The sequence below is a fragment of the Hyperoodon ampullatus genome (assembly GCF_949752795.1).
Source record: "Hyperoodon ampullatus genome assembly, chromosome: 17".
Classification (NCBI taxonomy): Eukaryota; Metazoa; Chordata; class Mammalia; order Artiodactyla; family Ziphiidae; genus Hyperoodon; species Hyperoodon ampullatus.
In genome coordinates, this window is record NC_136930.1 from 69,664,308 (window position 1) to 69,685,452 (window position 21,145).

A 21,145-nucleotide genomic window follows, 5' to 3' on the forward strand; every position below is an offset into this window, starting at 1 on the left:
GAAAAATTGTAATTCATTTCTGGTACCTGGAGATCTGGAGACAAGACTTAAGTGTATTTCGTTTATTTAAGAGGAAGTTGGAGTGAGGAAGAGGGAAAGGTAGGGAAGGAGAGGAAAAAGCCAAGGTAAATATGCACAATTGAGAACAGTGCTGTGGGCAGTGGGGCTTTGATTCTGCCATTTGAAATTGTTCATCATAAATTTAAACAGTTACAAAGAGTGTGATTTCTAATTTGTAAATATTGGCCTATTAAAATCAACCTGTTATTTTAAAATGTATGCAATAGAATCAATACAATTTTGCTACTTACCAACATCTATTTTAAAAATACATGAGCAAGCTCTTCTTTAACATTTGAAAATTTTACAAATTTTATATTCTATTTTTTGCCTTTTCAGTTTGCTTCCTAATAGAATGTTATCTTCTTTTATACTTACAGGCCTTTGTCATCCTCTTGTACTTTTGTCCACATACACACAAAAAAGTAAATTGCATTTTTAAAACGTATTTATAGGCTTCTTAATAGAGTATCAAAATACATGAAGCAAACACTAATATCACTGAATAGAAAATAGAAAAATCTGCAATTATAGTTGAAGATTTTAGCCCTCCTTTAACACTAATTGATAGAACAAGTAGACAGAAAATCAGGATAGAAGACTTGAACAAAGATGAACACTCAACTTGACGTAATTGACATTGATAGACTGTTTCACCCAACAACATGAGAATACAAATTTCCTTTTTAATACACATGGAACACTCAAAAAGATGGACTACATACTAGGCTACAAAACAGGTCTCAACTCATTTAAAATTGAAATGCATAACATGTTCTCCAACAATAATGAAATTAAACTGGAAGTCAGTATTAGATAACTGAAAAAACCCCAATGTGTTTGGAAATTATCACATACTTGTAAAACAATCCATGACTCAAAAAAGTTACAAGTAAAATTAAAAAATATTTTTAATTGAATGAAAATGAAAATACATCATGTTAAAATTTGTGGGATGCAGCTCAATATTAGAGGGAAATTTACGGTTTTTAATGCTTATAATAAAAAGCAAGGTACAGATTTTAACTAGACTTGTCATTTTGCAATATATACAAATATTGAATCTTATTGTACACCTGAAACTAATGTCAATTATGCCTCAATTAAAAAACATAGACATTTTAAATATAAAAGGTACAAAATCACTGGTTTAAGATTTTAAAAAAACTAGAAAAACAAACAAATTAAAACCAAAATAAATGGAAAAGGAAAGAAATGTGCTGAAATCAATGAAATACTAAATGGACGAATAGTAGGGAAGCATCAATATAAATGAAAAAGCTGATTCTTTGCACAGAAAGATAAAATTGGTTAACTCCTACATAGACTGATCGGAAATTAGAATGGAAGAGGGAACATTAAAACATCCAACATACAATTTTTTTTAAAAGGGTATTATGAAAAACCAGTGCCAGTAAGTTTAACAGCTTACATGAAACAGAGAAATTCCTCAAAAGATACAAGTTAGCAAAACTGACTCAAGAAATTAAATAAATTGAATTTGAAATTGAAAATGTTCCCTCAGAACTCCAGGCCTTGTGCTCTATAGCCCGCAAGCCACAACTACTGAGCCTGCGTGCCACAACTACTGCAGCCCATGTGCCTAGAGCCCATGCTCCATAACAAGAGAAGCCACTGCAATGAGAAGCCCACACACTGCAATGAAGAGTAGCCCCTGCTCGCTGCAACTAGAGGAAGCCCACGCCTGGCAACGAAAACCCAAAGCAGCCAAAAATAAACAAATTAAAAAAAAAAAAAAGACCCAATCCCTTCTTTAAAAAAAAAACTCCAGGCCTAAATGTGACTTCTATCAAACATTTAAGGAAGAAAACTTGATTTTACACAAGCACTGACAGAAAATAGAGAAGAAAGGAACACTTGTTTCAAGACCAACTTTGACCTCATGCCAGAACCAGAAAAAAACACTGCAAGGAAAGGAAATTACAGACTAATATATATCCCTTTTGAACATAGACACAGTCCCCACAAAATATTAGCAGTGTGAACCCAGTCCTATACAATAAGGATAATATTATCAAGATCAAGTTGGGTATTCCACAGGAATACCAATACAAGGAGACCAATACAAAGTTGGTTTAATGTCAATAAAATAATGAAATTATGTTAATCTCACTAAATTAAGATAAAGGTTTTCATAAATTTCAGTATCCATTCATGATTAAAAACTACCAGAAAAGGATAGAAAAGAATTTGTATAACAATATAGGGCATCCATCAAGAAACTTAAACCTCATAGTGGTAAATGAATACTTTTCTCTAAGGAGCAAGTCCAGAATATCCAGTATCACCGTTATTATCCAACATTAATCTGGAGGTCCTGCTAGTGCAATATGGCACTGGGCAATAAAGGAGGAAAAATAAAAGGCATAGCACTTGGAAAGGAAGAAGAAACATTTGCAGATGATGTGCTGTGTACCTGGAAAAGTCTAAGGAGCCTATCAAAATGCCACTAGAACTAATGTTTCTATACATTAGCAAGGGGATATTGGAAGTTAGAGTTTTTTAAATGCCATTTTCAATAGCATAAAAAAATACATAACATCTGAAAACATGCAGAACCTGTACACAGAAAACTATAAAACAATGCCTAGAATAAAGAGATAAATGAATAGAAAGATACACTAAGAACATGGATTGGAAGACACAGTACTGTTAACATTTGTCAGTTCTCCCAAAATGGATTGATAAATATAATGCAATCCTGAGTAAAATCCCAGCAGACTTTTTGAAATAGAAATTAGTGAACTGATTCTAAATTTTATATGGAAATGTAAAGGACCTAGAATACCCTGAACAATTTTGAGAAGGAAGAACTAAAGTTGAGGGACATATAATTTCTGACTTGGTGTCTTAATAAGCTATAGTAGCCAAGGTGGTGTAGAAGTAGCATAAAGATAGAGATGTAGATTGATAGTACAGAATAGGGAATCTAGAAATCGACCTAAAAAAATATGGTCAATTGAATGAAGGAGAGTTCTTGTTGTTCCACATCCTTCCTTGCCAGTGTTTATTTGGTGTTTGCCAATGTTTTGGATGTTAACCATTTTAATAGGTGTGAAGTGATACATCCTTTTAATTTGCAAGTAGATATCCAATTGCTCCAGTGCCTTTTGTTAAAAATATTATTTTCCCTTTGAATTACCTAGGTTCCTTTGTCAAAAATCAGTTGACCATAATTATGTAGGTTTATTTCCACACTCCTCCCATTGATCTATATGTCCTTATGCAAATGTCACACTATCTTGATTACTGTAGCTTAAGAGTAAGGTTTGGAATCAATTGGATGGTGTAATTCCTTTAATTATGTTCTTTCTTACCTGTTTTTGCCAATTTTGGTTTCTTTGCATTTCTATAAAAGTTTTAGGATCAGATTTGTTACCTTCTTTTAAAAACCTGCTGGCATTTTGACAGGAATTGCACAGAATCTACAGATCAGTTACCATTCTAACACCATTGAGTCTTTTGATCCAAGAGCATGCTGTGTTTCTCCATTTGTTTAGGATTTCTGTATTTTTTTTTCAGCAAAATTTTGTAGTTTTCAGTGTTCAGATTTTGCACTTGTTAAATTTATTTCTAAGTATTTTCTTCTTTTTGATGATATTGTAAATGGAACTGTTTCCTCAATTTTGTTTTCAGATGTTTAATTACTAGAATATGAATAAAATTGATTTTTTATATCTTGTATCCTATAACATTGTCAAACTCACTTATTAATCCTAGAATTTTTGCATATTTCAAACTATTTTCTAGGGAGGAAACTAAGGAGACCTTATAGGTAAATGAAATGTAAGGTGATCAGGAGACTATTGAGAAGCTCCATCTTAAAGCCACAAATGGAGGGCTCATAGTAAGAGTGAGGGGGAACCATCCCTTTATAGGGGAGCAAAATTTGCCACCCCCAAATGTCTCTTCAGCAATGTGGGTTATTTTGAGCTGAAAACAATTGAGGCCCAAAAGACTCCGGAAGAAACTTTGAGCTTCCTCGTAACTGCCTAAGAGAATTTAGATACAGGGCTTGTTCCAGAACAGAGCTATCACTGGAGATCTCTGCAAAGAATATGGGTTGAGTTGGGGTGGGGAACTCAGCAGGGCCTGGAGATCAGAGTCCACTCTGGGTCTCATTGTCTCTGCTTGGCCCAGCAAGCATTTGTTTACCAAACATTTGCTTTTCCATCTCCATGCCAATTGCTTTCCTCCCCTTTGAAGTCCCAGATCACTACCCATAATATCCTTGTTTGTAGCTGAAGATAGTATTTAAGGTGAGGATTTAGGCCATTTTGGCACATTATTCAGTTCTTGTGGGTCTCTCCCATGTGTACATGTTATTAAACTTTTGATTTTCACCTGTTAATTTGTCTCATGTTGACTTAATTCTTGGACTAGCGAGAAGAACCTAGAAGAGTAAAGGAAAATGTCTTCTCTCCAACACCTTGAATGGGCCATTGTGTGAGATGCTTACAGAAAATCTAGACAGATGTGAGAAGATTGGACCAGGAAGATCAGCACAGAATACTCCAAGTAATTTCAGTGAGTTTCAAGGTGAGGCAGCCACCTTCATGCAGAGGTAGAAGTACAGATAGTACTTATGCCCTGAGGAACATGCCTGAGGATTTTATCAAATGTTGACTCTAAAGTTAAGGCACACAGATAAGAAACCCATTGGAGGGAAGCTGGGCAGAACAAGACAGCATCCGTGTTCGGTTTCTTGATTGGATGGCAGAATGCCTTGACTGTGACAGCAGAGGACATGGCAGCAGACAAGATTGGGCTGAATAACTGATGCTCTGCCAGTCCCTGAGCTTCATGATTTTTATCTCTTCCAACTTGAAAGACCCAGAAGGACAAAACCTAGAGACATACATGAGACATAGATGTTAAATATATGTATTTTCCATAAGGAAAAGGGGAAAGAGAGAAACTCAAATCCAGCAAACAATACCAGTCAAAATGAACCAGAGGAGAGAAGTGAGTGACTTAAGAAGCTATTTAAAGCATTAGAAAATAGGCTGAGCCTTCCTGAAAGCAAAAGGAGAACCACCATGGTAATTAAAATGTCAGCATCATATTCCTCTGTTGCAGAAAATAATACAGCAAAACACATACTGCTCAAGACCTGAAGAGTTGAAAGTGAGGAGGAGCGATGATTCAGGAGCATCAGGCTTCTGGTTGCAAACAAAGAACAAAGAGCGTTGCTCACCCCCCAGTTCTACAAGGATTAAGTTGTCAGGCACTGCAGTCAGTGACTCACAATGCACCCTGCGAGGAATTCAGGATGAAGAACAGAATGAGGCACTCTGTGCTTTGGGAAAACAGGCCCCTTAGATAAGATAGTTAGATGTATATCTCAGGAAGAATTTTAATGAACCCAGATTCTTGCATCTTCCCATACATAGAAAAGCACTAAATTATTAACTCGTGGTATCTGTTCTTTGTGACTAGCAGTCTTTTACCAAGATGTATGCCTGCCTACATGTATTCCCTAGCCAAAAAGCATTTAGAAGCTGGTTTCTCCCCTACATCTTCAGAACTACTAAAAGACCATCTCCCAGGCTACAGTCCTCAGCAAGATTCCTGAATAAAAAAAACTCACAACTCTTACACTGGGCATTTTTGTTTCAGTTGACATGGTCCCACCAGTTCCATGGTGCCATGGACTTCAAAAGCTGCAATGAGCTGAGAATGATTCTACAGCTGAAAAAAATGGTGATGAGGAGGAAACATTGCCAAGGCCAAGGTTTAAGAGGGTGACAAAATTCCAGGACGACAGTCAGTGTGGGGCAAGGCTGTGAATGACTGCCCACCCAAGCTAGTGGATGAGGTATTGCCAGATAAACACCTACCTTCAGTGCAGCACATTGAGCTTAAAGAGGAAATAGAAGTTGAGATTTTAAGTATGTTGAAGGGAAAGAAATGTACCTTAAATGAGACTGATGTCTGGTGCTCCCACCACTGGAAATTTCTCAGTTTTACAAGAAAAAGAACATCGTGTGCTTATTGTGTGCCAGGCCCTGCACTATGCATCTTATATTTATGTATTTAGTAATCACATCATCCTATGAGTTTGGGCACTAATTACATTACAACTTCATAGATGGAAAAATTGGGGCATGGAGAGATTAAGTAGCTTGTCCAAGGTCATGCCATTGGTACTCTTGGTAGGATCTCATTGAGGTGGGAGTAGGACTACTCTGATGGATGAAATTTTCCTCTCCAAGACTTAGCCATTCTGCTTTAAATGGTTAAGACTATTGGATTTATGGATGGAGGAGTATGTTAGAGAATTGTTAGAAGGTAAATGCCCTGCCTTGTTCCTGGTTTTCAGTCCATGAGAAGGGATTTTCCCTTAAGTGCTCTTGGCCCCTTATTCCACCCCTTACTTTTCCATGGATGTTGTTAGTTACCAGGTTGGCAGGTAACTCCCTTTTTTCTAATGTAAACATTGTGCTATAAATTTCCCTCTCATTACTGCTTTAGCTGTGTCCCACAAATTTTGATATGTTGTGTTTACATTTTCATTCACTTCAACATATTTTTAAATTTCCCTTGAGACTTCCTCTTTGACCCATGGATTATTTACAAGTCTGATGTTTAGTTGTTTGAAAATTTTCCTGTTGTCTTTCTGGCATTGATTTCTAGTTCATTTCCATTGTAGTCAGAGTATGACATCAAATCTTTTAGAGTTGTTGAGATTTGTTTTATGACCCAGGATATGATCTTAGTATATACTCCATGGGTGTTGAGAAGAATGTGTATTCTGCTCTTGTGGGTTGGAGTGTTCTGTGAATGTTGATTAGATCCTCTGGTTGATGGTGCTGTTGAGTTCTTCCATATCCTTGATACATTTCTGTCTGGTTGTTCAGGTTGGGTCATTTTTATTGTTCTGTCTTCAAGTTCATGAATACTTTGCTCTGTTCCTTCCACTTTATTGTTTAACCCATATACAAAGTTTTTTATTTTGGTTATTTTATTTTTTAGCTCTAAAATTTCCATATGGTTCTTTTTTACATCTTCTGTTTCTTTGTTCGTGACTATGCCTTTACTGAAACTTTCTATAGTTCCACTTGTTTTGAGTATGTTCATAATTGTTCGTTGAAGCATTTTTATAATTACTGCTTTAAAATTCTTTTAAAATAATAATATCTGTATCATCTTGTTATTGGCATTTGCTGATTGTCGTTTCTCATTCTAGTTGATATTTTCCTGATTCTTGGTAGGATGAGTGATTTTTGGTCAAAACCTGGACAGTTTGGTTGTGTGTTAAGAAAATCTAGATCTTATTAAATCTTTTGTTTTAGTAGAACTCTTGACATCACTGAGGTGGGAGAAAAGGGACACCACCTCGTTGCTGTTCGTAAGGATAGATGTCCAAATTCTTGCTCCATCTCCATTGCCACCTGACAGATATCAGTTGGTTGGGTGTGGGAGTTTAGGCTCCCCTGTTGGCCATTGCTGATGCAACCCTAGCTGGGAGGGTTGGCATCCTTACTATTGCTGGCTGGGGGTGGGTGGAAGTTCAGGCTGCCCACATGGTCTCTACTGACCCCACAGAGAGAGGGGGCTCATTCCAGCCCAACTGGGGTAAAAATTCTGGCTTCTCACATGGCCTTTCAGTCACCACCCTGGTGGGGGCTTGGAGAGCCTCCTTAACTTGGCAAGGGTGGAATTCCCAAGTCTCCCCCGCTGGCTTTTGCTGGCATGGGTTGGGGTGGAGCCACAGTGTTTTCCTGTGAGGGTTGCTGGAATAGAGCAATTATTGTCTCAAAGTTTTCTGTCTTGCCAGGCTCCCCTTTCCTGGACCTTTGGCTCGAAAAGCTTTTCTCGGGGCTTTTTTGGGGGTCTGTGCTTATTGGCATTTCTGGTTGCTGTCTTCTCTAACACCCAGTCTGAGATACATGAGGCAAAATAACATTCAGGGAACTTGCTACCATATTGTTCCTCTGGTCCTGAGGTTGCTTGATGGTTGTCTTCTTCTATCCATCTTTTAGTGTCTTATTCTGTTTGTGTTACATATAATATCCAGGGGTTTTAGATGTACTAGCAGGAGGAATAGGGAAAAAATGTGTCTATTCCATCTTCTGGAAGCAGAAGTCAAGTTCCAGGAATTTTGATTATTGCTCTGGCAACCAAGGAGAAAGAGGAATGTGGCTTTGAGTCACTGGTTATGTGGGAGATGAGAGTAGCTGTCCAAGGCAGTGGCAGGGGACCCAGCAACATGGCAGCAAGCGGAGTTCTAGGAGAGATGGCTAGTAAGCAGTTCTCTGTGGTGGGCCAGAAAGAGTGGCATCTGATGTTTGTTTTGAAGCAATTTCCTCCTCTGGATTCCAATTATTCTCCATTTCCCCCAAATCTCCAGTAGGTGCTTATTATACCTAGCACCCTAGTCTTCAAGAATGAAAGAGATGAACGAGAAGATTATGTGATTGTATTAGGATCGAGGAGGGAGGGAGAGGTGACAGGGCCAGTGGTGAAGAGCCTGCTGGAGTGATGGAGGCCTGAGCCAGGAGCAGACTGGGGGAGGCCAGACCAGGGCACTGCCACTCAGAGTTACCACAAAAACTTGTACATCCTCCCAGCTCAGGGGGGATCAGGTGAGAGCAGTGACAAGGAGCTGAGTCATCACGAGAAAGGGGTTTTCATGGTGAGGAGGCAGCGTCTTGGTGTGGTTCTCTCCAAGCTTACCGCTCCATCGCTTGGGTGGAGAGAAGCACCTCTCCTTCCAGGTATGCGTCATGCTGACTCTCAAGGAAGCCCATGTGGCTCTGGCCCACTGGCTGCACGCTTTCACCCTCGTTGACTCCACTCTGTTGCTTCCCAGAGGCCAGACCAATGAGAATGACTCAGCACACAGGCTGACCTGTGCAAGGTCCGTGCATGCGTGTTGGGGGTAGTAGGAAGCATGGTGAGTGGGGTTTCTGGTAGACCTCTAACTGTGGTTTCAATGTTTTAGAAAAGTCTACTTTAGAACACCTGGACCTGGAAAGATGGCAGGGGCTGTAGAAGGCTACGCTTATTATATTGTTATAGGGTCTCCATAGCATGTGTAGAACTACCCCGTGTAATGGGGGTAGCAAGGGGCCACATGGGGGGGAGTTCTAATTTTCCAGTAAATGCCAACACATCTCCTCAGATCACCTTTGCCTGAAATCTAAGTCGCGTTGTTAGTTATCTCCCTGACCCCACGGCCAAGTGCTCTTCAAGACCTGCCCATGCTTCCTTCTGAGCACCTGTGGAGTGAGCCTCCATCCCCTACCCCTTCCAGTGGAGAAGCAAGTGGAGAAAACACACTGATGTGCAGGCTTCGTGTGGAAGACACGGTTCCTGCTCTTTTTTGGTTGGCGACATCCGAAGTCCTGGGACAGAAGGGAAAGGAGGATAAATATGAATATGAATGTGTGTGTGTGTGTATGTGTGTGTGTGTCTGGCTTCTCTCACTACAATTCGTATGGTCTGTATCGATGGTTCTGCCTGTTTTGTCCTCTGCCATATCCTCATCGCCTAGAATAGTGTCTGCTACACTTTTGGGCTCTAAGGAAACATTGTTGGAAGGAAAGGAGGAAGGAAGGGAGGAAGGGAGGAGGGGGAAGGGAGGAAGGGAGGAGGGGGAAAGGAGGAGGGGGAGGGAGGAAGGAAGGGAGGGAGGGAGGAAGGAAGGAGGAAGGGAGGAGGGGGAAGGGAGGAAGGGAGGAGGGGGAAGGGAGGAAGGGAGGGAGGGAGGAAGGAAGGGAGGGAGGAAGGAAGGGAGGGAGGGAGGAAGGGAGGGAGGGAGGAAGGAAGGAGGAAGGGAGGAGGGGGGAGGGAGGAAGGAAGGGAGGGAGGGAGGAAGGAAGGAGGAAGGGAGGAGGGGGAGGGAGGAAGGAAGGAAGGGAGGGAGGAAGGAAGGGAGGAGGAGGGAGGGAGGAAGGAAGGGAGGGAGGGAGGAAGGAAGGAGGAAGGGAGGAGGGGGAGGGAGGAAGGAAGGGAGGGAGGGAGGAAGGAAGGAGGAAGGGAGGAGGGGGAGGGAGGGAGGGAGGAAGGGAGGGAGGGAGGAAGGAAGGAGGAAGGGAGGAGGGGGAGGGAGGAAGGAAGGGAGGGAGGGAGGAAGGAAGGAGGAAGGGAGGAGGGGGAGGGAGGAAGGAAGGGAGGGAGGGAGGAAGGAAGGAGGAAGGGAGGAGGGGGAGGGAGGGAGGGAGGAAGGAAGGAGGAAGGGAGGAAGGGGGAGGGAGGGAGGGAGGAAGGAAGGAGGAAGGGAGGAGGGGGAAGGGAGGAAGGGAGGGAGGGAGGGAGGAGGGGGAAGGAGGAAGGGAGGAGGGGGGAGGGAGGCGGGATTGCGTTTTCTTCATGGTGGACCTGAGCTCGTTGCCCAGAAAGCCGCAGAGCTTTGGCCTTTACCCTTGAAGATGAGTTTTGAAGCCATGCCCCCCAGTTCTCCCCCCGCCGACAGCTGCACAAGATTCTCATCGCCCACTGGCCACATGAGTGTCCTCAGAGGGAGCAGACGCAGGTGGAGGACCTCCTCGTGGCCAGCAGAGAAAACAGGGCAGCGCTGCTTCACTGAGCGCCGGGGGCGGGTGGGCTGGGGGCGCCCCCATCGGCTCTATAAAGGCTCCCTGGCCAGAGCCCAGGCGGACAGCGGCTTCTACCTCTTCGTCCCTGGAAGGGCCAGGAAAATGGCCCTGGCCCTGGCGGTCTTCAGTCTGCTGGGCTCAGCCTGCTTGGTGTCAGCCAACAGCTTTGGTGAGTTCTGAGCCTGAGGCCATGGGGCATCGGGTCAGGAGGGAGCTCTCAGGCCAGCCCCTTGTTAGCCAGGATTTGCCCCAGGGCCTTGGAACCTGTCATCTCATTTAATCCTCACCGTGTCCCGGGTCAGTTCCTTGCTCTTCCCTTTTCAGATGAAGAGACAGGGTCTTGAGAGGGAAACTGGATGGTCTGAGGTCACGGAGTCTGTGATTTGCGGAGAGGAGATGGGAAACCAGATCTTCCCAGTCGGACTCTAGTTCTCCCCCACCCCACCCTGTTAGCAAATTTTGGCATTGCCGTTGTTTTTTTAATTCTCTTAGCGATCTCAAGTACTAGGTTATCCGTGTGGGGTATTTGAGAAATAGTCAGCAGGTAGTGAAAAACACAAATCTACCCGTGGCATGAAATAGACCTAAATTCTAGCTGTGGCTCAGCCAGTTAACCTGTGACTTTGGATAAGTCTCAGCTTGCTTCCTCGCTGGGAAAGTAAGCAGTTGTGACTGTGATTTCTGCATAAGCTCCTGCATGTTACACGCATTCTCCATGGAAAGTAAGACACATGGGAGTTATTTTGTATTATCATGCGGGACCAGGAAGGTGCTCTGTCTGCAGGGAGTGCCTTGATAAATTCAGGAGCACCTCCTTTATGGTGTTCTGACCTGACCCAACTGCTCCCTGGGGGAGCGTGCAATCCAAGGGTTCATTTTGAATCCTTCTCTTGCCAGCTGTATGATCTTGAACAGACGACATTCCCTGCCCAAGTCTTAGGGCCACATGGGTAAGGTGGAGATAATGCCTCCCAGGGGATGACGGGAGCCAATGTCATACTTGGAAAGGTGTGAGTAGCTGCAAAATTGCAAGTTAGAACATACTTGATGATGGTGCTAGAAATAAAACCCGGAAGAGCATCTGTGCCTTTAGGGAGCCCGTCTCTCTTACTGGAATCCAGACCAGCAACTCCTCTCTGATGAGTCACTTCCTTTGTGCAGAGTACCAGGTGGACGCCCAGCCTCTCCGTCCGTGTGAGCAGCAGAGGGAGGCGGCCTTTCTGAAGGGAGCAGACCACGTTCCCCAGTGCGCTGAGGATGGCAGCTTCCAGTAAGGCCTACTCCAGCCATGTGGACTCAGGGGCCTTGGAGGCCTTAAAGCACATCTCATTCCTGTCCCCTGTCCACCCTTCCCGCCCTCCCTTTACTCTCCTCCTTGAACGTGAGATGTGGCTACTGTCACCTGGAGGGTGCCTGCCACTCAGATCCTCAGACTAATCAACACTGAGTCATCTGACCCAGAGTGCCCCAACCCATGCTTCATTCCAGCCAGAGCCAAAGATGTCCCCTCCTTTCCTGCCAAAGCTTTTACCCTAATTAATAAGGGGTGCGGGGGGGGAGATCTAATGATTGATGCTTTGGCGCCTCTTCTCCTCCCTGCATCCTCTTGATGAGTCAGAGGTGGAGGGAAGCAGGGGCCTCTGAACTTTCAGGTCAGTGGCTGCCTCCAAGCTGTGCTGAGTTCGGCTCTCTGGGCTGCATGACGCTGTCTCCCCACGGGGCTCCTCTCTGAAAGGGGTTTTGGCTGCCCTAACAAGAACGTGGAGCCCGGGACTCTCTCCCGGCAGAGTGGAGTGATAACACACAGGGACCCTTTGCATGTGTTTCACTTTCCCCACGCTGTTCCAGCCACGTTTGAACAAGGGGAACTCTGTCTCTAGGGCTGTGTTCTGGGAAACATCCCTGAGACATCCGTCACCCCCCACCCCACCTCCATTTTATTCACAAGCTTGCTTTGTGCGCCTGACAAAGCTCTTACCTACTCTCGAGAGCGCAAAGGCCAGTGCAAAGGCCAGTCCCTGCTCGGGGCTCCGCGAGTTCTGGATCAGAGGAGTTAGGAGGGTGGCTCCCCTTTGCCGCCGTATTTAATCAATATCTAGCTGTGCCCGTGTCTCTTTCCTGGCCACGTGCAGGTTCAAGCCAGCCCTGCCCCCCCTCAGAAGGTTTTGCATACGATGTTCTCTTTACCTGGAACACCTTTTACCTTCTTAGGCCCCTGGTATAACACCTGTCCGCCCCTCCACCTCAGTTTAGCCATCACTTCCCCTTGGAGACCCACGGAGCGTTTCCTGTGTAACCATAACCCAGGCCACTGTCTGCCCACTCCTGGTCCGCGTAAGGAGCACCTTTACCCCCTGCAGCCTCCATGGGGCAGGAGCGTGGACACCAGCGTGGCCTTTGCTACAGGGCTGGCAGACTGGCCTGGTGGAGGATGAATGTGCGGGGCTGTCACAGGTGTCAGCACTTTCCCTTTCTCTAGTCACCTGCCCTGCCCCACACCAATCTCTTCCTAGTTTAAATGAATTAAAGCTTGGAGGGATGGAAAGGAAGAAGAAAGGTACCTGACTGTGTCTCCTGCCCTCAGGACTGTCCAGTGCGGGAAGGATGGAGGCTCCTGCTGGTGTGTGGACGCCGACGGCAGGGAAGTGCCCGGGAGCCGGCAGCCTGGGCGGCCTGCGTCCTGTAAGTTGGCAGGGGGGACCCGCTGGGGACAACTCACATCCTGGGTAGAACACTAGGCTTGGGCGTGTCAAGGGTGAGCCTCCCCATGGGCTGCTGGATCTTCCCCTTTGAATTCGACCCCATCTCCTACAGGACTGCTGTGAAAATCAACAGGACAAGTCCTTTGTTTAGCTAATCGCCTCTGAAATCCCCCATGTGCCAGGCTAGGTGCCTGGTGCTAAGGAAGGGACAAGGAGCAGACATCAAAGGTCTCTGAAACCAGAAAGCAGCCACGTGCACAGGAAGTGTTCTTTCACCTGGGGTGTTTCTAAAATTTGAGACTGAGGTGAAAACTTCCCTGTTAAGACGATTGTTATGATGAGTAGTCAAAGAAAGTCCAGTCCCCATTTAAAGCGTGTCACAGTTCAGCCTAAAACAAAGGTCAGTTTACACTGGTCATCTTAAAATTGTGAAACTGAGCTTGGAACCACTTATCCTTTAATGGAGCAAAGCTCCGTTTTGGGCACTGGTTTTGGGGGCCAACATGCTGCTGGGTCCCATGCTGTCACTGAGTTCTTGTTCCTTGTCTGTAACACGAATATAGTACCTGCTATAGGGTCGACTGTGATGGTTGAGAGGATTTAAAATGCACATAAGACACCCGGCCCACAGTAGGTATTCAATAGGGGCAGTAATCACTAATGTCACTAGTCCTCATGCACCTGAAGAAGGCACTTGTATTTTAATTCTGTAGATAATGTGAGTGGGGCACAGAGAGGTGACAGACTTCCCCGAGGTCACACAGCAAGTGTGCGGGGAAAGTTGAATTCAGACAAGCTGTCAACAGCCAGCTTGTACTCCATTCACACTGCACCTCTGCAGTGCCAGGGCTGTGGGGTGTCCCGGGGACCCATGGGACACGATGAAATCTGCCCTTCCAAGCTCGGTCCGCAGGATGTCAGGAGAAATCCTGGGATATAGAGTTGGGCAGTTGGAACGCTGGTCCTGAGGCTGTTGCCCGCTCCTCGAGCACCCATGGGCTGTGGGAGGGACCGCCCTGCCTTCCCGCCTCTGGGGAGGGAGAGGGGTCCTCCTGGGCTACGACCCCTACGTCGTCCCTGCTGTCCTGCTCTGACGCCGCTCTTCGTTGCCACAGGTCTGTCGTTCTGCCAGCTTCAGAAGCAGCAGATCTTACTGAGCAGCTACATCAACAGCACGGCCACGTCCTACCTCCCTCAGTGTCAGGATTCGGGGGATTACGAGCCCGTGCAGTGCGACCTGCGACGGGAGCAGTGCTGGTGTGTGGACGTGGAAGGGATGGAGGTGTACGGGACCCGCCAGCGGGGGAGGCCGGCACGATGTAAGTCCCACTGGCACCAGCACCCCATGAGGAGGTGGAGGCGGTGTGCGGCCTCCCATATCGGAACCAAAACAGGGTCAGGGCTCCCCGAGAAAAGGCAGAGGACCTGGCCCTCGGCACAGGGAAGGAAGGGATTTTAGGAAGGTTTTATCCCTGCTGATAGTTCCATGTGGTGGACAGCAACGTTCACCGGCTGCTCATCAGAAGAGTGAGTAGGATTCCAAGGAGCACCTCCCGCCCCAGGCCTTAGTCCCTGTTTGGGATGCTGTCATGAGTGTACTATGAACCCATGCACCTAGACTGCAGAAGTGGACACACTTCCTTGTATGGAAGAATTAAAAATTGTTTTCTTGGAAATGTTTAGGCCCAGGGAGCTGTGAGATAAGAAACCGCCGCCTCCTCCACGGGGTGGGGGACAAGTCCCCACCCCAGTGTTCTCCAGACGGAGCCTTCATGTCTGTGCAGTGCAAGTTTGTCAACACCACGGACATGATGATCTTCGACCTGGTCCACAGCTACAACAGGTAAGGGCTGCTGGGCCCCTGAGCGAGCTCGTCACGGGCCATCCCTTCCCATCTCCTGCCAAAGCTCCTGCTCACTTTGGGACTGTATGCTGGGATGTGCGCACACTCGTGTGTGTGTGTGTCTGTGTGTGAGACACGCAGCCCGTGGGAACGGAGAGAGGCCTCACACTCGTTTGCTGTGACGGACATCTGAAGGGCTACAGCATTCCCCACAAAGCGGGCTGGCAATAGCTATTCAGATTAAGAATAGGCGAACCTTCTGGCCCAGCCAGGCTATGGAGATAAAGACACCAGAATGTGAAGATGTATGTACTAGGATGTCTACTGCATCGTTTTTTATTGTAGCCCAAACCTGGGAACAAAGTGACTGCCAGCCCAAGGTGGGTGGCTGGATGAATGTGTACCTGCCATGAATGTTTCTGCAGCCCTTTAAGAAAATGCAAATCAACTCTTCCAGTTGATTCGGAGAGGATTCTGCAGCACACTAAGATAATATGATACTCAAGGTACAGATAATATAAGAGGATTTAATTTTTAGAAAACAAACATCAGACAGGTCCCTTCATGTGCATATATGATTATATGTTATGTTCATATTATGTGATCATGCTTGTGTCCGTACAGGATTAGGTGAGCGCAGAGAAAAATATGAATAAGCACATACTGTGTGGTTATCACAGCCACCTTGAGGGTCAGGTTGCTGTGGAGAAGGGAACCAGCAGAAAAGGAAAAAAGATGGCTCCATAAAAAACGTGGACCGTTTTTATGCATTTTTATAAATTGCATGTATGTTTTCACTTATCAATGAGTTTAAAAATTCAAATAACAAATATAAAAAGGGAGATGCGTCATAGATCTTGGCCCAAATAACTGGATAGCTTCTGGTTTTTCAAGATGGCTACTTTATTACTGTAAAGGCCTCGCACAGACTTCAGATATAATTGAAACATTCTGAGTGAAAATAAATAAGAATATTAGTCTGTGAATACTGATAGGAATTCTCTTGGAGAACCTGAGCCTTTATGTAGCTGGCTTTCAAAACAACAAGTTTCTTTCCCTATGAGAGAGAGGGATGTGCCGGGAGGGGTCACAGATAAAAGCCTGTGACCAAGAACTGTCCCAGAGGTAAGTCTCTTTTGAGCTGCATAGTGTTTTAAAAACTGGGGGATTTTAAGTAGAATCCTGTGAAATTTCCATTTGTGTAGGTAAAAATAGTTGCACATCAGCAATTTTATATGTTCCACATAATACACAAAAGTCTGAATTCCTGATTCTGAAGAACAAGGGTGAGGGCTACATGCATTGTCGCATGGCACCAAGAAGCTGGTTCTCTTTGGACTGAGCGCACCGCCCCCATCCCGCTGCTCTGGGTCTCTCCATGTCCTGCTGCCACATACCTCTGCTCCATCTGTTTGCATTACCTGCCTGGCCCCATAGCATTTGCCCTGTGACCCTCATTCTGACTCTGTCACTGCTGGCAAAGTGACCTGGTCACTTACTTCTCTGAGCCTCAGTGTCCCCATCTGTAAGGACAACACCGGCTCATTAGGTCATGGTGAAGATATGCTGAGCCCTTGTCTATAAAACCGCTGCGAAAATTGTAAATTATTATGCATCTGTAAGGAATCCTTACAGATTCCTTACAGATCACCAGCTTTAGCAAATGTAGGTTACATTCAGCAAATGTAGGTTACGTTCCCCTCCCCACCCCACAAGGCCTGCCCGTGTGCACATAGGAATCTGCAAACAGCCTGATTTACTGATGCTCATTGATGCAAACCAACGTGTGCTCAGTTCAAGTTCAACTGGATGTTCACTATATACAGGGAATTTGAGATCCTTTCATTTACTTCAATATTTACAAAAATAATTGGAATTGATGGTCTCTGGCACACAATGGGGAATCTGAAGCACAGAAGTTAAGGACCCTAGCCTAGGAAGCACAGTTGGTGGGTTCCAGAGCTGTCTGTCTCCTTTTACCATCCCACAAAACCTCAGTTCATCTGTTCCCCACAGCATAGAGCACAGAACCTTGCATACAGTAGGCCTACAGTCATCAAAGAACTTCTTGCAGGTGCCAGCTTGAGGCACAATTCATAGCTGCTTCCACCAGAGGGCAGTCGAGTTAAAGGCAAACATTCAGGACTAAGCATCTATTGTTAAGGAACAAAAAAAGTTTACCCTTGAAATGGGAGCCTTTCTTTTATGTAAGCAAGCATGTCTCTGAGCGAATTCTGATTTAAGAAGGTCATGGGAAGGGTCAGGTGGCTGGTTACTGGAAGCCCAGCCATATTCAGCAATTTTCTGATAAGCAAACCTGGGCAGTGCCAGCCCCAGTGACTCCACTGGGGCAAAGTGTCAGGAGCCACGGAGGCTACGTGGAGAGTCTAGAGTCTAGTAACACCTAGGGTCGCCAGTTGAAAAAATACCGGATGGCCAGTGATATTTGAATGTCAGATAAACAAGGAGTAATTTTTTAGTTTCAGTACATCTCCAATACTGCATCAAGAATTTTAAGCCTGAGTGGGAGTTGGGTATATCTTATTAACCATCAGACTTGGATTTTGAAAAGAATGGACTGGGGTCAGGGAAGAGCAGAATGGGTGCCTGGGGGTGACTCTACAAGTTCAGAGGCTACAGTACTAGTCCAGGTGAGAGGTGCTGTCAACTTGGACCAGAGCAGGTGATGGAGAGGACCATGGTGAGACGGAGCGGGATTGGACAAATATTGACTTGGTAGACTCCATGGAACTTGGTGAAGGAACATATATGGGAGGCGAGGGAGAGAAAAAGTTAAGGAGGACTCCAAGGTCTGGTTTCTGGATGGATGGTACAGGAAGAGTCTGGAAAGGAAAAGTCACAAATTTGCTTTCGGAATATTGAATCTGAGGCAATTTCTATGGGAAATTCACATGGAGAAGTGGCGTAAGGCAGTTGACCTATTTCTATGGGGCCACAGGGAGCCTGGAAGCCTCATTTGCCAACCTGTTTGTTGTGGGTTCTTGATGTGCTGGGTGATGATTTACACTTGAACTTGGCCACAGCATTTGCCCATTTAAGGCAGGTCCTTTTGCCTCTTGAAAAAGGCAGCTGTTAACTATACCTGTTTGGCCGGTGACCAAAAAAACATATCATGATGGGGTGACATGATGGAGTGAGCTTTGCCAGTCCTTCCGGCCCTTCCCCCATCTTTCACATTGCCCTTACCTAGGCACTAACTAAGGAAGCATATTCTGGCTAAGCAGATTGTAGTAAAGGGCTTAAGAGCCGATGCCATTATCAAGGCTTTAGTGACCTGAATTAAATTCAGTCAGTTGGTTTCTTTATTAGCTCTTGTCCTTAGTGACCGAGCTCATTCAAACTTCTTCAAATGCCTTGGCAACCCATGCGATACAGGTGGTCCAGGGGGACGGAGCAGATGCGTCACAACATGTGGTAAAAGGGCCTCGTTGCCTGAACGTGTGAGCGACTGTGTGTGGAGACATCCTCGTGGACTCATCACCTGTTACCCTCACAGGACCCTCTGCAGTGTCTGCAGTGCCCCAGGCACTGTGGGAGTCACAGCGCTTGACTGTGAGGAGGGCTCTGCTAGTCTTCATCAATGGCGAGATGTCTGGAGGGGCGGTTCGGGAGAGGGTTGGAACATCTGACTGAGAAGGGGGTGTTGGCTCCCTGGGCCCAGGGGCACGAATCTTACACTGCAGTTGGGCAGGACCAGACGCCTGGCAGGGGCTGACATTTTGTATTGCACGGAGCCTCATTAGTGATTTCTCTAACTCTATGTTGGCCACAATCTGAACATAAAAGCAGAAATGCCATCATTTTCCCCTCCACTACAATTTTCCTTCTTGAGGACTCTTTCATTCTCATCCTGATAAAATCCAAAGAAAGGGAAGCATCCTTTTCCATTAGTTGAAGGTTGAGGTGGGTCTCTGGGTTGAATTGGTGGAATGTGGGACTGGAGTGATTTAAACTTCCCGTGCCTCATGCTGGAATGGGTTTCAGAACTCCGGGCCAGCTGAGTGACCCACGACTGTCTATTAGATGCCAGGAAAAGCTCAGTGTCCGGCCTAGAAAGAAGAGTGTCAAAACAGAGGACTGCCTCTCAGGATATGGGGCAGGAGCTGGGTACAGCCAAACGCTCTGCGTAACACCATTAGCAGAGATCACGTGGTGGTGAAGCCCTGGATCTGAACCTCCGTTCCCACCACTGGTTCAAGACCCATGGCCAATACACCTCACTTTTTTAACCTCTAAAATGGGCATGAAAAAAATACCACCTGCCTTTTAGTAGGGTTAAATGAATTAAATGAGTCAACATATATTAAACATTTTGCAGGTTGTCTTCTACAAATTAGTGTTCAATAAATGGAAGTGATTATGCTGCTATTATTAGCACTTTTGTAATTGAATTGTCCCAGGTTCCAATGAATGAACTTCTGTCATATACCTCCCATCAGTGGGAGCAACTGGGCCAAGTGAGTTTTTAGTTTCTTTTATTCAACTCACTTAGTGTAACATTCTTTTTAATTTAACTCACATACACACAGTCATAGACCAACAACATGGAAAAAATCCATAATTCTACAGTGCGTTCATAGGTCTTGTTTTGTGCATTCATTTCCATTCAAATGAACTAATACTCGTGCACCCTGTGTTCAGGCTCTGAGCAGTTCCTGCAAATATATTCCCTTCCAATACTGGTTCATGCGCATAGGAGCAATTGTAGTGTATGTACATGCCATTTTGTATTCAACCCTTTTTACATAATATTATGCATGCATTCGTTTAGGGGGTTTACTATAATTTACTTTTAATTTTCATATCTTTGGACATTAAGGTTGTTTTCAACATTGTGCTAGAATATATTACACAGCAACAGACCTGTCTGTGCAGAGAGCTGCTTTTCTGCTAACTTATTGGTTGGGGATATATTTCCAGATGTAGGTAGAAACATACTATACTGGGTTTCATAGACTTGCTATATAGGGCATAAAATAAATCTCTCAGTGTTGCATAAAGGTGAACAAATCCCCTCTGGTTGCTATGTCACTGCACGTGGGAAGAACTCCTGATACAGCCTTATGTCACTCACCTGGGCTTCATATTACTTCCAGGATGGGGAGCCCAGCCAATTAGCTCCCTTTAGCAATTGCCGGGTCAGGCGGGATTTAGGCATCCTTTTTTTTTTTTTTTTTTTTTTAGTTTCTGCTTTATAACAAAGTGAATCAGTCATACATATACATCTGTTCCCACATCCCTTCCCTCATGCATCTCCCTCCCTCCCACCCTCCCCATCCCACCCCTCCAGGCGGTCACAAAGCACCGAGCTGATCTCCCTGTGCTCTGCGGCTGCTTCCCACTATCTATCTACCTTACGTTTGGTAGTGTATATATGTCCATGCCTCTCCTTCGCTTTGTCACAACTTACCCTTCCCCCTCCCCATATCCTCAAGTCCATTCTCAAGTAGGTCTGTGTCTTTATTCCCTAGGGGTAAAACGGGAATATAGGCATCCTTTTCCTCAATTTATGGCAAGGGATGTATAGTCCTTGTTAGAGATGTCACACTGATTTGGTGTTTTTTTCAACTATGGGACTGGGAAATGGCCTACATAAGAATTTCCTATCCTGGAATTTGGCTTCTTTTCAAGCTCTTGAAAAGTTGTAAAGGGATCTGAAGTTGTCTGATCTCCCCAAATGAGATCATCTACAATGTGTACCATATGTCTGTAAAGCACACTTGGCCCTTAGTCTCGAGGGTTATATTCTTGTAAAGGAACTTGTTAATGCAATGCTCATTAACTGTTTTCTGCCTGGTCCTATGAGACACACGCTTGGGCATAAATTGGTCAAATGCCATGAATGAGAAAAACGCTAATTAGTAGATGACAGCCAAGCACAGCTTTATTTTCACAAGTCCAGCCTCGCTCTGGCCAAGGACAACCAATTTAGAAAAAAAAAAAAAATACATTTA

The 21,145-nt window shown here is 45.2% G+C and overlaps 1 protein-coding gene across 1 annotated transcript in view; it reads left to right on the plus strand.

Moving 5' to 3' along the window:
- Positions 1-10,727: 10,727 nt before the first annotated feature.
- Positions 10,728-21,145, plus strand: part of TG (thyroglobulin) — a gene marked incomplete at both ends in the record, with an annotated part of 239,988 nt that continues 229,570 nt past the window's right edge. The window contains 5 exons of the mRNA XM_079722325.1: positions 10,728-10,794; positions 11,787-11,895; positions 13,210-13,307; positions 14,443-14,646; positions 15,011-15,170. Of these exons, the coding sequence (XP_079578451.1) occupies positions 10,728-10,794; positions 11,787-11,895; positions 13,210-13,307; positions 14,443-14,646; positions 15,011-15,170 (638 nt within the window). The remainder of the gene's footprint in view (positions 10,795-11,786; positions 11,896-13,209; positions 13,308-14,442; positions 14,647-15,010; positions 15,171-21,145) is intronic.